Below are 17,407 nucleotides of genomic sequence, written 5' to 3'. Positions count from 1 at the left end.
TGGGTGTGGGAGAAGTTCGGTGAGGCCACGGAGCACAATTTTCGGTCGGCCTCAAAGAGGTTCTGGCAAACAATTCAACGCCTCAGAAAAAAACATGAATAATATAACAATAGTATGAAATGTCTTACAGCACAGACTCCTATTACAGTGTTCCCTCGCTCTATCGCAGTTTGCCTTTCACGGATTCGCTGTTTCACAGAAGTTTTTTTAGTGCTTCTTTTTTTATTACAGCGTATGAACGCTGTTACAGGCCGAGCCTGGCCCTTTAAGAAGAATTGCATTGTGGGAAGATGACTGTCTCATTTCCCTCTCTCGTCTGTCTGCACCGGCCATTGTTTTCTGCATCCTGATTGGCTGTAGACCATTGTCAATCAATCTCATTCGTGCGGCCCTGCTGTGTTTCCTGTGTCATTGCTAGCTTGCTTGCTAGCTTGTGAATGAATCTTCGGTTCAAAGGAGGAGGACTGCAAAAGGAGTGGAATACACGTGAGTGACTTAATAATTTCTTGTGTCCGACCTGCAGGTTGATCATTAAAATTCAAACGAAGGTTTGAACTTTTTTGTTTAAACAAGTGTTTAAACAAGAGAGAAATGTGAGAAAAGGTTATTGCCTGTCTAAGAAAAGTGTATGGCGATGGGTTTTACAGCCTTAAAACATATATAATAATCGTAAATAAATGAAGTTGGCTGTTTCGCGGATTTCATTTATTGCAGGCTATTTTGGGAACCCATCCCCCGCGATAAACAAGGGAACAGTGTACTCCGAAGAGTAAAAAAATATATATATTACACATATTACATATTACATTATATACTGTATATATAATGTGGTATATGTATACACACACTAACATGTTTATATTATTACAACAAAGATGTCAAAACATTTTTTGTTGTTTCAAGTTGTTGCAATGACAACTGTCTATACAACTGTACAGATCCTTTGGATTCAATTAACGTCCCAATTGCAGCAGCACTGTATGCGGTATATAAGACAGTAACAGCAATAGCAGCAAAGAATGCAGACTAAAAAAAAACCGTATAACACACATGAGATATGTAAAAAGAGCAACATAGCTTCTCTGGGAGGGAAGCAGACTAGGAGAAAAAGCTTGACAACTGCCAGAGTATATAACAAGAAATGAGTCTCAAGTTTACAAGGATAACGTTCTGAGAAAAAAAGCTGTAAAATTATGAGGAAAAAATTGGAATCAACACAAATGGAACTGGCAGTATTACAGGAAAAAAAGCTCCTTTGTTATGAGTAACATAGTGATTACACTATATTAATTATTATTTTATTACAGAAAGGTCAATGTTTTAGGATAGTGAAGTTTGACTTTATTCATATATTCAGACTCTATTAATCATCTTTTCATGCCAAAACACATTGGAATGTGTCATAAAACTGCTGTACTGTCAGATTTTGTCATTGTGCAGTTTGATTGCTCTGTTTTCTTATCGGTCTTCGATTGTTGATGCCTCGGACGCCCTTGTTTTCATACTGTCACGCGCAGAGAATGGGGCGTTATGATGCATTTATGAGAATCGGTAAAATGGAGTATCACTTGACATCCACGGCAAAACTAATGAGAAAACGTCATGTTGCGTTTGTAATTACTGAAGTATTAAAGTTGTAGTTCGTGCCTTGTTGTGGTGATAGAATAACTTTATTGGTGTCGAAGGGGCGACGGAAGTGACAGAATTAGCTCACCTCTTCGTTCGTGTTGGAAACAGTTGGAAAATTCCGACTCTTTATGGTTCGCGGACGGATCACAGCGGCTTGAGTCGGTGCTGCTGGAGTCTATAACAACATCGTCACCACGGAGCACACTAGAGGTAAACTACATCTTAAATCGGGTCATGGGAATTATTATGATGTATGGAACGGTCCTTTAACCAATAACTATGTTGATTTTAGCCTGCTTGCTGGTCGCTAGCTGTGGCTGTGAGTGACATTACGGCGCTAGTTGACTGCGGCCTGGTAACGTTGCTAGCTTCCTTGATTGACAGCCTCGCTGTCAACACTACCACTGTGGTCCTTTTCTTCTGTACTCTTATTTCAACGAACTATTTATTTTATTGTAACTTGTTGTTTGTAATATGTTTGTCTGACTAATGGCAACTATTTACTGACGCTAGGCTAATGTTAACCATCGCAGCCGTAGTGTATCAACATCAGCATCCACAGTGAGGCTCCCTGCAAGGCCACAGGCTGCAAAATTCGCTCTTCATCAGCATGTTTAATATACGGGCACTTTGCCTGCATCTAAGACAAACATTTTAAATAATTTAAAATTGCAGTCTGCCCAGTATACGCGGTGTATGTCATTAAGTAGTCAAAGGATGGCTTTGATGTATTACAACTATTTTAGCATAAAAAAGTTTTTTCCTGTACACTGTAAATGTTGCTGTAAAACGCATACACCCTTGTTTGTCCCCCATCTATGATCACCACGAAGAATAACAAAGCAGGCTAATAAGGCCATACTAGCAGGATGTGCCTTATGCCCACTTTTTAAAGTGTTTGATCCATGTCACTGCTATGTTATGTCGTTTCTTCTCCAAATAGTCACTTTCTGTTTGCAGGTGAGCGACCACTGTGCAAGGTCGCCATGGATGCTTGTGCACGTATCAGAGGAGCACCAGTGAGGTCCAGGGCCTGCGTCCGAAAAGAGGTTTGTGTGCAGAAGTTACAGTAGGACTGGGTGATTACATGATTGTGATGCATGATGGTGATAAACTTGAGGTTGACTATGATGATCAGCTGGTAGCATATTTACTCGAGCAAACATGGTGGAAATACCCATGACAACAGTCAATCAGAGTCTACCTTTTCGTGCTCCACTTCCATTTGTAAGTTGCCGGAGAAGTAAACAGAATGACCCAACGTGGAGCTAAACACGGGTGTCGTTGGTTGTGCGATAGTGATTTGGGTATCGCTAAGGTGTTGTGGAGCAAATCAAGCCAATGTGCAAGGTCGGCCTGTCACGATAACAAATTTTGCTGGTTGATAATTGTGCTACAAATTATCATTGCAAATCGATAATATTGACATTTTTTAGACAATTTTTTTCATTGTCATTAGAGGTGTAATTCACATTTGAACCACTAGATGGTACGCATAGTACTTGTTTTTATTTATCGTTTGATTTATTGATTGTGGTGACAGGCCTAACTGTTACGCTTGCAGACACTTCGGGACAATGGGCCGCAGTTTGTCAAGAGTCTCTTTCGGAGCCAAAAGGAACTTTGCAGCGTCAACCTGGAACTCCCGCCCAGAGACGCCACGAGACTGGCCGAGGTCTGTCACACACATGCACACAATAGCGACAAAAACAAAACCTTCAAAACGAGACATGATATTGATCAGTTTGTCCTCTTTCAGATTCATTTTGTTTGCCTGCCTGCTCAGTGTGAAGGAGACGATGCTGTGGATCTGGTATATTTACATTTTGTCCCCATTTGTCCCTGACTGACTGAGGTTTTGCGTAATAGAGAATTAACATAAGCGGCATCCTCCTTAGGCGTTATCATTGCTCCCAGCAAGGTTGTGCGAACTACTCAGGACTTTCCACGTTCACAGTCTGAGGAATGATGAAGTCCTGCTGCTCAAAGACTCCCGCAGGCTGACCGAGCACAAGGACACTTGGCCTCAAGTAGGTTTCGGCTTTGCATTACACACTTACACACTTTCACACAACTCGACAGTAGCTCAGACCAGTTCTGTCCCCTTTAAAAACTTGTGTGGAATTGGAATGGGGAAAGAGCTTTTTTTGTTTTGCTACCCAGTCGTGGTCTTGTGGCATTAATTAACATCTTGTTGGGTTCACACTCTGGTTTTACCAGAGCAAATGTTAAATGGATTCTTTAACACTAAATTCTGTCAAAGAAGAATTTAAAGAATGAATGCCCGCTCAAATAGAGCCACTATTGTTCAATTACAGTGTTGGTTAAAGGCAGTGTGTGTGCTGCGGCACAACCCCAGCCCCGGCATGCACCCTCCACCCAGCATTACCTCGTTGGTGGGCTTGCTTGGGTGTTACATGGCTGGCGTCCGCTACGCTCTGGAGCTGCAAAGTGTCCAGAGGGGCAACGTTGAGGCGAGACGACTGGAAGATGATGACACCAATCGGTCTGTCTCGTCCATTGAAGACGACTTTGTCACAGCCCTGGAGCACCTCGAAGAGGACGACATTGGAGACAATCCCTGTATGGTTCAAGGTTTACTTTTTTATTGTACACATTTTTAAGCCCTCTTTATGTGTATATATTTTGTATCTTTATTGTAGGATTTCCTCATAAAGTGGCTTATTTACGCATGCAGATAGCACCTGGTGTCTGGAAGCCCTTTATTTTGTTAATGCATATTATACGTCGTAATAAATAGACATATATTACAGTATTATATTAAGCCTAATACTTTTTAGGTCATTGCAAGTTGTACAGATGCCATGTCTGCTCTGCAGGTGGTGTGTGTTGTGGCAAAGATGTCTATCATGCCACATTGTGGTATCAGTCACAGTAAAGATAGTGGATGAAGACTACTTGAGGCAGGTTGATTAAGGTGGAAGCCACCTTGGAAGCTTCACTAGTAAAAAATACAAATTGTAGTAGGTACTGGGGCTGCAATTATATCACAATATGTTGTGGTAGTAGTTATATTTATTTGTTTGACCTTCTGTTTCCTCCTATGACTACCAACGGACAACTGAAGCTTCCTATCGGCCTTTCAAAAGACGCGACGTGGCATCACAGACAGTCCCGGTCCAGAAGAGACGAAAGGAGCTATCAGGGACGCATGTAATTGCAAGCTCGTCTTCAAGGAAGCATTCAGCCAAACACAAGCCAGGCCCAGATGTTTCTGTCACAATCCAAAGGTCTTCAGGTATGGAGTCCCAGTGGACTTACTGCAGTCCAAGAGCTCATCTGTTCTCGCCCACGGTTCACATTAGTGAATCTGAAGACTCTGACGGCTCCAGCCCAAGCCCTATCATTTTCCTGGATGAGGTGGGCTACCAGAAGAGCATGCTGGCGAAGTTGGATATCCCTCAGGTTCCAGGAGGTCCCAGAGACAGAGTGGAAGACTCTGACTCTGAAGTCAGTGAGTTTTTTGACAGCTTTGACCAGTTCGATGACCTAGATGAGCTAAGCGTGGAGAGTGGCACTCTCACACTGCCTATGGATGCAGTCAGTGATCTCAGCACACAGACGAAAACCACAGATTCTAGCACAGATTGTTCGGCATCCAAATATGTTTCTAGAGGCTGCTCAACAAAGGGCATGAACCCTCACTGCTTTGACCAACCAATTCTCCCGGCCAATGTGAAAAAACCCACTCCCCTTAAACCTGGCTCTCCATACGGACCCCATTCTGAGGTGCCTGACTCCCCTCGGCCAGTGCAGAGTCCCTCGGAGGATAATGGTGGCCCTCTCTTCAGTCCCGTCAGCTCCTCTGCATTTAGTCCCCTGATAGACTCAAGTGGCACATTGGAATACTTTTGGAAGAAAGGTGAGGATGAGAGCGACATCACAGAGCTACGGAAACCTCAAGATCTCTGCTCCTTGTATAAGACCTACTCTGACTTTGCCAGCAGTCTCTCTAAAGAAATTCTCCGATCCGTGTGTGGCTACCAGTCTGCTTTAGACATTAATGACAACAAGAATCTCAGCTGCGTCTGCCACAAAGAATTCACCAACCCCTCAGGATACCTGATGAAGCTGTCAGAAATCCAGGAGACCGTAACGGTGGCCAAGCTCCAGAAGACATCCCAGTCTTTGAAAGATGGTATTCAGAGGTTTGCTGCCGACCTTGTAGAAATGAGCCTGGGCAGTGCCTTGAGGGACCTCCAAAAAGGCGTATCTACTTGCACCACCACTTTGTGTCAGCTAGCTGCTAGACTCACCTCCTCTGTGTTTCAGATGGCCTTCCATGAGATTGGCATGCGGCAAGCCTATGTGCTGAAGGAACGAGCAGTGAATGGATTAGCAAGCTTCCTTGTCGGGGAAGCGGTATCTGGTGCACTGAAAGAGTTCTTGACTGTGAAAAAGCAAATTTTCCACAGCACAGTGACACGCTTTGCGGCAGATTTGGCTGAAGAATTGGTGTTTGAAGGAATTATGGAAGTGTGTCAGTTTTCTCACCCGTCAACACCCCTTACCCCCAGTGATTGGTCTTTGACCCATGGGCACCTGGAGGAGGAGGAAGAGGAGGAGGAGGTGGTTTCTTCCTATGCTTCTGACTTGACTGAGTCTGTCATCCAGGAGGCCTTCATTGAGCTCTCTCAGACTGACGTTGCCTTCACTAGCCAAGCCGCTATCAGTGTTTCTCAAGACAACATCTGTTACGTTAATGCGGAAAATAGGAGCACTCACACTTGCAGCACATTTGCTAACCAGCAGCTTTCCAACGCCACCTTAGCTGTTATTGTTCCAGGGACCTCAGGAGAGAATGCTACCTGCACAGTGAAGAAGGCTCTTTTTACTGTTTCAGGCATGGCTAGCTGCATCCCTGTGCCTCAAGCAGGCCAAGCCATCTCACATCTAAAGAATCCTGAAGACCAGCATGTTTCCAGCTCAACAGCTACCTCGCAGTCCAGCCCTCCACTAACAGTAATTTGCTTGGACACCACCACATGCACACAAACTCCGTTTTACAGCCATGATACTCAAACACCTACCGGAGGAAGAGGCTGCTCCGTTGGAATATCACCTTTCCAAAACTTTTCCGGCAACATGGTAGATATGATAGTGACTGAGGCTTGTGAGCTAGTAAGCTCTTCTAAAATGAAGAAGAGTTTTGATCACTGCACAGGTTTCTTTGCAAAGACAGTCGGAAGTCAAAGGGACACTCTTGATGTGCCAAATGCGGTGATGGGTGGACAAAGAAAGACTTCTAACCCAGGAGATGACTCAACTGCAACATCTGGCCAAAAATCTAGTCGGACCCCTGGGACTCCTCCATCTACTCCTCAGCAACCCAGTGAGGTATCCAAGGAAAAACAGATAAAACAGTTCTCCAAGAAGCTAAAAAGCAAGTTGGCCAAAGAATTTTCCCCAGCGACCCCTCCTCCAACTCCTCACTATCACCCTGAACCTGGCCCAGGTCCAGCAGACAGCAGTCCAGAGGCAGACAAGACCGAGTTTATGTTGAAACTGATGAGGTCTCTTTCCGAAGAGGCAGGTGGTGATGAAGATGAAGAGGAGGAAGAATTGCCAGAAGAGTGTGCAAACAAATCTGTCGAATCAGAAGGTCGCCCACAGGATCTGAACCAGTTGTCTTCTCGCAGACTCTCAAACAAGGAAGCCCTGCGTTATGCCGAGCAGTTGGCTTGTCATATTGTCTCAATGGCAACCGAGATGGACACAGTGGGAATCTATGACGAGGAAGGAGAAATTGCCGGGTTTGGTGAGAGAAGGCGGGACAGTGTGGCTCATTTCTCAGAACAGACTTTGAACACCTTGTGGGTGTACGCAGGGGAGGTGGCAGGTGAAGTTATCAGTGACGTGAAGAGGATGGTGAACTCTGTCCAGCAGTGCTCCTACCACAGAGCTCACAGAAGAAGTGTAGACTGGTCTAGCTTGGAATGTTTGCATCACCACCACTCGGATCAAAACAGAGACTGGAGGTTGGACAGGGTGGCTGAGCAATTCTCCAACGAGCGCCGAGCCTCTGTTTTCCGCTCGCCAACCTCCACGTCAAGTACCAGTTCTGGATTGTCCTCTGAATATCCCAGTTGTGAAAGTGTGACAGATGAATATGCTGGCTACCTCATTAGAGTGCTAAAAAAAGAGGGAGGTGGCAGGGAGCTAGTCCTTGATCAGTATGCCAGTCGTCTGGCCTACCGTTCCATAAAACAAGGCTTGGCTCATGCTAGTCGCAAGATAAAACAGAGATCCTCGAGTGCCCGCCTCCGTCCCTCAAAGTCCCTACCAGATGAATGGAAGGCATCAGGTAGTGAGGACAAAGTGGAGTCAGCAGTTTGTCCCGCATGTGAGCATGCAAAGCGTTACTGCAGAGAGAAACAAGGCCAGAGAGATTGTGTTGATCTGATGAACTTTGCAGAATCCTTAGCGTACAATATCACTTGTGATGTCACACGTAAGCTTCGTTTTTCCTCTCCACGCCTCCCCAAGTCCCTCACCGACTCTTGTCTTTATAAGAAATCTAAACTTGAAAACATGGCGGAGAAGCTCATTAGGAACTCTTTCTCCTGTCCGTTGTTGTCCAAGGAGAGTAAGGGTAGGCATTACCACAGCACGGGAAGCTTGTTCGATGGAGGCCGCAGTGGTAGGATGATGCAGGTCATTGAGCACTATGCCAGGAAAATAGTTGATGACACTCTGAAGATGAGCATGGCTTCATTGGGACATTCATCCCAGGATCAGCAGAGGGCTCAAGGCCAGGGTAGACACTCTCACGCCCAGAGGTTGTCTGAAGGGACAGTGCTGGATCATACCCAGAGAGAGAGGACATGTCGTTATTGTCAGGCTCTTGAGTGTCCTCACTGCACCAAACTTAGCAGACACCACAGCCAGGCCCTACTGCAGAGGAGAGACGGCCAAGAGTGTCAAATAAAGCCTGAACGCATCCCAGGTCTGGAGATTCCTAAAATCCATATTGACCTGGAGCACAGGTCAGCGTTTGCAGAGGAGATGGTGTCCATGGCGATGGAGAACGCAAAACGTGAGTTAAGCAACACCAGCCTTAATGCAGACAGCGGCATAGGCCATGATGGAACCAGCTACGCAGAGAGCCTGACTGCTGAGATCATGACCTCCGCCCTTAACATCTGCCAGGCGGCCACTGTCAGGTACAGATAAGACCAAATTTGATTTAAATAGACATAACATCATCACTGCCAAGCACCGTGATTAACTCTGGTCTCCTTGCATGTCATTTGCATGAAGCTCTCCAGGCAGGGAAGCCACTGAGTCCACTGTGTCTCAGCAGTTGAGTGTAGGAGATGACAGTCTGGGCAGCTGGTCCAACCTGAGCTTTGAGGATGACAACAGCAGCTTCCTCCACCTCAGTGACAGGTATACGTCCCAAATTATGTATTTCATGCCACATAGCAACATGTTGGCGGGAGAGGTCACATACGGATCAAAATTTGGCTTAAGCCGAAGGCCTCCCTCACTTCACCTTTGGATTTTTAATAACTGTACCGTAGTGGTGATTCAATAGCAATAATATATTTTTTCAATTCTTTCTGCTGATGATACATGAGACACAGTTATTTGGACTGGAAGCCCACGTATTTGATGACTTAATAAAGCAATGCCCTGCAATGTTTCCTGGCGCACTCATAAGTTACAATGCAAACCCAAAGCTAACCATGCATTCTAGCAAAAGGCTAAATCTCCGTCCAGATTAGCACAGAATGCCACCACATATTTTGAGGACTTTTGCTTGGCTTTTGCTACCAAAGTACCATTTCTTCTCATTTGTCCTAAATTGTTAAGTTACATAACGGTACAATTTGCAGTTTATATTACTTCAATTTGTAAAGGTATAGGTATATTAAAAGGTATAGGAGTATGTAGAGCTGGGTTTTAATTTGTGCATTATTAAAAAAAAAACATTGTGTAGTTGTTTACATGTGAATAATTTTGTGAAATAACTACAATGTTACAAATACAAACTGTTGGATGTTTTGATATGTTGCAAGGTAGCTATCTTATATTGAAAAAAAAATAGTAAATTGACATTTATTACCACATAATCACACACAAACGTATTGAAAATTTGTACCGTTGGTTACTGGTATCAATTCAAATGAGAACGGTACCCATCCCTAGTTGAATTACATATATATGGATTTCGATCTTAAATGTGTAGTTGTAATGCAGTTAAGTACCTCACAGGAACGTATGCTCTTAAATGGTATACTGCAATGAATGTAAATCCCAAAGAGACATTGGGATCCGTCTTTTGACATGTTCTCACACAAGCTGCCAGAAAATTTTTGCCGTTGACATTTCCGTCAAAGTGGGGGTATCCTCTGTGGAAGCAAACCTGACAATGAGCTCCTTTCTCAAGATACCGTAGGAACATAGTCTTCAGCCCTTCATTTTTGACCATCGAGGCCGCGGGGTTAATGTATCATAATATTTTCTAAAGGTGTGTCTCGCAGTGCTTTGGTCTCTTCAGGCACTGTTTCTGCAGGAACAAAGTCCAACACCATGTGTGATTCATTAGACTGCCTTCTAAAAGCCTGTTGCGACCGTTTCCGCTCAGCAGATGAAACAGGAAAAATAAAATACATCCTCAAAGGCTTTTGGAGATGGACTTGGAGAACAAGTTCCCACCAGGACATTCACTCTTAACCACAAAAAAGAGCTACACTTTAATTGACAACTTTTTGAAGATGGGCAATTGTGTGTGTGTGATCGTGGTACACTACCTGTCTCTTCTCTTTCCAGCAGCAATGGGAACAGCAGTAGCTGGAGCAGTCTGGGCCTGGAGGGGGAGCCATTCGAAGATCACATGTCATCCTCTCCCTCAGACAGGTCAGTCAGGATTCCAAAATATTTGGAAGAGCTGGGGAACTGTTACTATTAAATACATACATGAAAAAGCAACAAAATAACCCCACATTTTCAAAAAAAATTGCCCACCCTAACAAGCTAGCTTTGTGTTGTCAGTCATTTGACCCTAGCGTAGAGACACTTGCCACTTCCAATAGCCACTGCAGGAAGTACTTGGTGTGAGTCAATGCTAACATGTGTTAGCATTGACTGTATGCACAAGTACTGTAAAACGTTGCATTTTATTTGCACACATTCCCTCCCTGTGTACTGTTTTACTGCTGGTATTGCTGTGCTTGTTATGACAATTTGGATTTCATATTGGTGAATTTATTACTTTGTTTTAATTTTATTTATATTACTGAAGTATTTAGTAATATTCTTTTGAACTGGCATGCCACAAAAATCTATCAAAATAAAAAGGAATTGTTTTTGGAAAATGTGTATGTTTTGTAGGGCTGTCAAATTATTAAATTATAAAAAAATGAATATGATTAATCAATTTACAAGTTGATTCATCTTGATTATGACATATACTAATTTTCAGTTTTTTTTATCAGAAAGATAAGTGTTAAGTTTCAAATGAAATGAAAATTCAAATCAAGCTAAAAGCAGACACCCAAATATAAATTGTCTGGTTTTTTGCAATGTCTCTTGTATGTCTCTCTTTATGTGGGCTACAGGCAGGAGTTTCAGGTATTTAGAACAGGATTGTAATTTTCAAACGCAGTACAGTAAGAATAGTAGAACTAACACATTTTATTGCTACATGAATTAATTGGGCCATCTTAACCATTGCTCTTTTTTGTGTGGAAATAAAAGTTGGCTTTAGTAGCAGCTCTTACTCGCTGCCATCCAGTGGTCTCCTAGGACCTGCTTTTGTTACGTTTGATGTTTGGCGCTGTCCGTGAATGCACCTTGCGGTAGTGTGGTGGAGAATGACCGAGTGTTGTCCCAAGGACATACGAAGAGACATGTTTGCCAGTTGGAGAACTGAGGACTGCTGACACTGATGAGGTTGGAAGAAGGTTAAAAAAAAAAACGGTGTCATACTCTGTGTACTTCTGTGTGGGTTTTTCCTGTTGGCAGATCACAGATACAGATTAGTGACAAATTATTGAGGAAAAACAGCATTGAGAACCACCCACGACACTTTTAATGGCGTCAATGCCCTTTGGTGTAGATGGCACAAGTCTCAGCAGTATTAAAAAGGGAATCCCTCGTTTGGTGTTTTGATGATGTTGGTAGACAACGCAGTCTCTCAAAAATAGCTCTTTAGGTGTTGCCCTATTTGGATGAGCTATTTTTACACTCGTCAACCCTCACACCCTTTGGATTGTGGTCTTGGGTGAAAAGGGCAACTCGCCTCAGAGGAGGATTGTGGCGTCTCTCAGTCGTGGGTTTGTGATCATTTTCATAGACAAGACGACTGTTTGACAAGCAGATTTGTTTCTCTTCGTTGTAATGCTGTGTTTTTGCGTTGCAAACCCGATGTCTCTCAAATCGTTGACAGACTCACTGACAGCCTGATCGCATACTGCACTGACATTCTCACGCAAAGAAGACGCTTGTTTTCCTTTTTACATATCGCACGTCGTAGCCTTCACTTGTCGGCTTTTTCTGGCCGCAATTTCCCGGTCCGTATTCGCTGTCTGTCTGTCTTAAACTGAATCCAGATGTCACTTGATTTGGTAACTCAAGCCAGTCGGGAAGTCCTCGTGACTGAAGCCCACTTGGGTCTTGGTATTCTTGGCACTTTCAGGTCCATTATCCAGATCCTGTGGTGCCTGCTCGAAACGAACGTTGAAGTGTGAATTGTGTTTCTCAGCTCATATTTTTCTAAAGTTCAGATTGGGTGTTGAGTGGATTTCAAGTACGGAGTAACGGGCTTGTTCCTTTCAAGGCAGATGGTCCCTGACATGAGATGTTAAACAAGGAATTTACATTCAGAATGACATCACAGTGCTTCACAGCATTTATTGATGAGATATTGTTTGCCCCCTAATGACAACATCACTAACTCTGCTGCTATCTCTTATTCAACAGTGACAATACGGAGGACAAAGAAGCGGAGGTCAAAGAGGAATCCAGTGGTAAGGGCCCGATGCTCCTTCCATACGTTAGTCATAAAGCATCAGAGATAATTGAGCGGGCTTCTAATTTGAGTCTAGCCAACTCCCACCACTCGCTGACATTCCGCAATATTTTCACTCGACATTCGCCAGCTTTGCAAGTCTGCCATGCTGTCTGAGTGTGTCATCGTAGCAGGGGATTTTACCACCCCCAGAGTCAGCCACACTGACGTTCATTAATAGTCTGCACTCACTCCCCCTACAGCCACTCATTATTTGTAGTATGTGTCTGTGCAGCACCCCCCCACCCCCATTATTGACCTTTTAAGAGTCTTCTTTTGTCAAGAGTAGAGTCTGTAGCCCATATTTTTGTCAAGTGGAAGTACAGACTATAGACCCTCAGTTTGTTTTGGGGAAAAGAACTTTATAGCAGAATTGGCAGAAATTGAGCGTCATGGGGGTGTATTTCTCCCGAGAAGATAAAGATGGAGGGAAATGATTTGATTTCCTAAATGTGTTCAAACCTCACAAGTACACCATGATTCACATTGAATGAAGTGAAACGTGGTTCTAATTTAGGAGCTTGACTGTGATTGTGCAGTTAGAGCGAGGAGCATAACAAATGTATTGTGAAGTTGCGTGTTTACTTACCTCTGAAGTTAATTCGTTACGATTCGAGTTGGAATTCTTTCTGGAAAAATGGGCCACAGAAGTCAGTCGAAACCTAGAGAGACGTCAGCAAATCCTGTGATGCTTGAGAGGAAAAATATGATGACAACCATAGAACAGGAAATTGAACTTGCACCATATATATACACTGACAAAAACAACCAGAACGCTTCAGATGTGTTCTTGTCTTCCAGCTGTTTTCCACAATCTGTGTTCCATTATGACACGAAAGCTGTATTTTTGTATGATATAATAATAATAGATCAACACTAAATTAGAATTAGACAATATAAATACAGCTTACAGCAGAGCTTGATAGTCATCGTACCGCTTTCCTACCACTCTGCAGGGACTCTGTCCGTGGACACGATACAGCTGCAGGCTTCCAGGACTTCGTCGCTCATTATCCTCAACTCGGACGTGCGTGAGCTGCGGAGGGCTCCTCAGCACGTGACCCTTGACCCTCAGCTGAGGAGCCTGCTGCAGTGGGCGGCGGCCTCCATGGCCGACATCCCGCAGATCCACCTGAGTCCTGACAGAGAGCTGCAACAGGTGATGCATTCAGCTTCACTGAATTTAATGCTTCCAGTGAAGGTGGCTGTTCATCTGATGTTGCTTGAAAGGAAAACTGCTTTTTTTTTTTTTTTTAGAATTTTGCCTAACATCCACATTAACGCACGTCTTTTTGTTTGCTGTGCATTCAAACTAGATAAAAACAGATAAAAAGAGGCAGCTAATGAATGAAGCACACCTATTCCGCCTACACAGCCCGCTATTAAAACATCTCCAAAAACCTCCAACGTTTTATTGTTTTATACACACGCGGTAACCATGTAGCAATAAGCACATTCATGATAACATGAAATACTTACAGTATTTCGCCATTTCCTGGAACGTCCTTCCTGGGCGCATTTATTTCACATAGCTACATAGAAACGAACGCTAAACCTACCTTTCATTAGTGTGAGCATGGCACTGGCGCACAATGAGCGAGTGTGTGGTGAAGCTAGTCGCTAACTGGCTAGCAGCTAGCCTGTATGGTGTGGCGAGGTGTCACTACGCCAGTAAAGTAGTTCTTTGGCGTAACAATGCTAATAATAAAGATGTGAATGTAGCTTGGTTAATATGCAGGTCACATGATGTAAACGGAGCGTTTGGAGTTTTTTCAGAAGGTTTTATAGGCAAAATAGTTGCATCCCGGTACATGCATTCTTAGCTGCCTCTTTTTAGCTGTTTTTATATCTTTAGAACGCACAGAAAAGAGAAAGTGTGTGTCCAAGTCTCACATAAGGATCGTGGAGGATGGGCAAAATTCCCCCCGAAAAAAGTGCAGTTTTCCTTTAAGAGCAGCATTGCGTGGACATGTCGTTGTCCTTGTGTGTGCTAGTGAAAGTAATGCTAACACACCCACGGTAATGCACTGACTGAAAAAACCCCACTTGTCAGTGTTTACTGGGAGAAAGACGCTGAACACTTTGCGCTAAGTTATCCGCTTGCTTAGCGTATTGACATGCATTATGCCACCGAGTGGACTTCCACCCAAGAGCAACATCTAGTGTGAGAATGATCTTTGCTGTTACTGATGTGAATTATTACTGTGCTGCTTCAGCTGCCAACGGTGGTCCAGAGGCTGCATGAGAGGAAGTGGAGGGTGGGAGACTTGCTGCACTCCCTGCTGCGCTACTATGAAGAGAACCAGCTCCAGCCTCAGCTGCAGCCTAGGGATGAGGCGCCACAGTCGGGCAGGGAGTGTCAGCGCGTGCCCCTCTTTAGGTGGCTCCTGGAGCACACTTAGGCACCCCTTACTTCCACCAGAGGGCGCACTCACAGACACTTTAGTTATTTATTATTTCCGGCTTCTGTTTGAATTATTCCATGAAGTATTGCTTCTGTTGCCGCCCCCGCCCCCATCCCCCTTCCAAAATTAAAAAGGAGAGCCACTCACCTCACTCCATGTGTTCTGAGAGAGGCTCGGTAGTGATTTAACACGCAGAGAATGTGTGTTTTGTTCGGGGATCCCCGTGGCTGCCAGGCCCATGATGTCATTGCATGCACGGCAGCACAGCTCACCTCGGCGGCGGCGTTTCTACATGTGAAAAGAACACACACATTTGTGATCACCACACCCTTGCATTATCAGAGTCTGAAGCATCTGTGTTTCTTTCCATGAAGTATTCCATTGTTGTTACCTACGTTTATTATCACTATCAACCAGCAACGGTGTTCCTATTTTATTTATTAGCAACAATTACCTTGGTGTGCAAACTTAGTAAAGTGTGTCATGTGGATATACAGACAGGCATTTGGTTAAATGGCCCCCTTGAATGTTCTAAACTCCTGTTTCCACCCGAGTGTTGAGCCCCTGGGGGAAGTATTAATCAATTCCACACAATCCACAGAATTTACCCAACTGATGAATGAATCTAATGCTAAGCCCATTCTGAGTGTGGATGATGTTTACATGGACGAAAAAAAGTCTTTTATGCTATGGAATAAGCCAACAGTGCTGGCTTTTAAGTTGCCAAACGGACCTCACGATGACTCCCAAATGTGTCCAAATTGGGGAAGATCCAGTGACGCAGATAGTGGACCTGAAAAAAACCCACAATTGTGGATTAGATAAGTCACCCTATGGAGTAACTACCACAACTTCCCTAATTGGGTCCATCTGCATAGAACTACTTAGGATGCACTTTGAATCATTTTTTATTTATTCCCAACCCCCCCACCCCCTGTAGCTTGGATAGTGGTCCCCAAGCCTCGGTAGAGATGGAGACACTGTAATATATAACATAAGCACGGCCTTGCCTCCATAGTATTCACCTGCATGGCTCCACACTGCCTGTCAGTATGCTTGCAAGTCCTGCTTCAACTCTAGGCTGCTGCAGACCGAAATGAAAGTGTTTGTCTCATTTGTTTACTCGTGAGCTATATCACTAAATGCATTATGAAGAACTAAGAAATATCCTGCAGCTATTATTGAGTTTACTAAAGATGGGAGCGTGAATGAAGGTATTTAGTTCAAAGGAAAATACAAGAGCAGTTCTGTGTGCAAAGTGTGAATGTTCCCGGTCATTCCCTCGACATTCCCTGCTAGTATTTCGCTGGAAGCTGGATGTGCACCTGAAAAAAGCGGATTTTGTACACACACACAAAAACAGTTGTTAAAAAAAAGTGTTGGCGGCTGTTTTTCAATGTTGCTTTCAAACTCAGTCTATTTTGTTTCTTCCTGCTTACTTGTAAAACTCTGCCAAATAAAGATATTTAATAAGTTATGTTCTATATAAATATAAATATATATCAGTGGTAGTGAGTGCGAAGACTTGAATTTTCTCCCTCGTGACAATGCTGAATAGTGAATACACATTTTGAAGCTGGAGGTGGACGTGTTTTGTGTTAAAGCTCAGTGTGGCAATAAAGCTTTTACATGTCAACTTATACTGCTTTTGCGTCTTTTTCGTGCAATCACCTTTTCTACGTAACTGTCCGGTTTAAATCCAGCCTCTTGACATTCACAGTGAGCAGGATCCTGGCTCACCAAGGGGAACGCGCTGATTTAACCTTTCATCCACTTGATCAAAAATGTATTCATTTATATTATGTGCTTATACAAATATTGATCATTATTTTCTCAATATATTTAACAATAAAGGCCAATATATTACAATATTGTTTTTAATATACTAATGATAATAATATTTCAAGTGTATTTAAAGATTTTATTGAGTGCCCCACATAAGTAAATTTCCATGAAGTAGGATTCATTATTGAAATTGAATATTTTTGTATTTTGAGCATACAAAGCGTTTTTATGACCTTCTAAATACAGTGTTAACATTATTAGAGCCCTCTAGACATGAAATAACACCCCTATACTGACCTTTACACTCATATTACCCAATATAATAAGATAATACGCCATAATATAGACTCACATGTTCCGGTTTCTGGACAGTTCTACCCGTGGTGGCTGCTGTTGTGACCACCAGTGTAGAATGCTACATATCAAAACGTATCTTTCAATGCATTTTTACAATGCCTTATATTTGTTTTTAGTGCAATTGGCCATTTTTATGCTTGTACATTTTTAACGTAGGCCAAAAGTACTTGTGCAAAAAAATATATATAAATATACA

The 17,407-nt window shown here is 43.3% G+C and overlaps 1 protein-coding gene across 3 annotated transcripts; it reads left to right on the top strand.

Moving 5' to 3' along the window:
- The first annotated feature begins 1,527 nt into the window (after window positions 1–1,527).
- Window positions 1,528–16,700, top strand: akap11 (A kinase (PRKA) anchor protein 11). Of its 3 annotated transcripts, XM_054787781.1 has the most exons (13): window positions 1,528–1,839; window positions 1,922–1,984; window positions 2,590–2,678; window positions 3,194–3,304; window positions 3,389–3,442; window positions 3,528–3,659; window positions 3,948–4,212; window positions 4,718–8,813; window positions 8,911–9,039; window positions 10,426–10,512; window positions 12,577–12,623; window positions 13,621–13,823; window positions 14,881–16,700. In XM_054787781.1, the coding sequence occupies exons 3-13, from the start codon at window positions 2,616–2,618 to the stop codon at window positions 15,064–15,066; spliced, it is 5,373 nt and encodes a 1,790-aa protein (XP_054643756.1). In that variant the 5' UTR covers window positions 1,528–1,839; window positions 1,922–1,984; window positions 2,590–2,615; the 3' UTR covers window positions 15,067–16,700. The 3 variants fall into 3 exon arrangements, with proteins under 3 accessions (XP_054643756.1, XP_054643757.1, XP_054643755.1); XM_054787782.1 differs by lacking the exon at window positions 1,922–1,984 and having other exon boundaries at window positions 10,429–10,512; XM_054787780.1 differs by lacking the exon at window positions 1,922–1,984.
- The last annotated feature ends 707 nt before the right edge of the window (window positions 16,701–17,407 follow it).

Source organism: Dunckerocampus dactyliophorus, chromosome 9 (genome assembly GCF_027744805.1).
Source record: "Dunckerocampus dactyliophorus isolate RoL2022-P2 chromosome 9, RoL_Ddac_1.1, whole genome shotgun sequence".
Taxonomy (NCBI): Eukaryota; Metazoa; Chordata; class Actinopteri; order Syngnathiformes; family Syngnathidae; genus Dunckerocampus; species Dunckerocampus dactyliophorus.
This window is presented reverse-complemented; position numbering and strand designations above follow the sequence as displayed.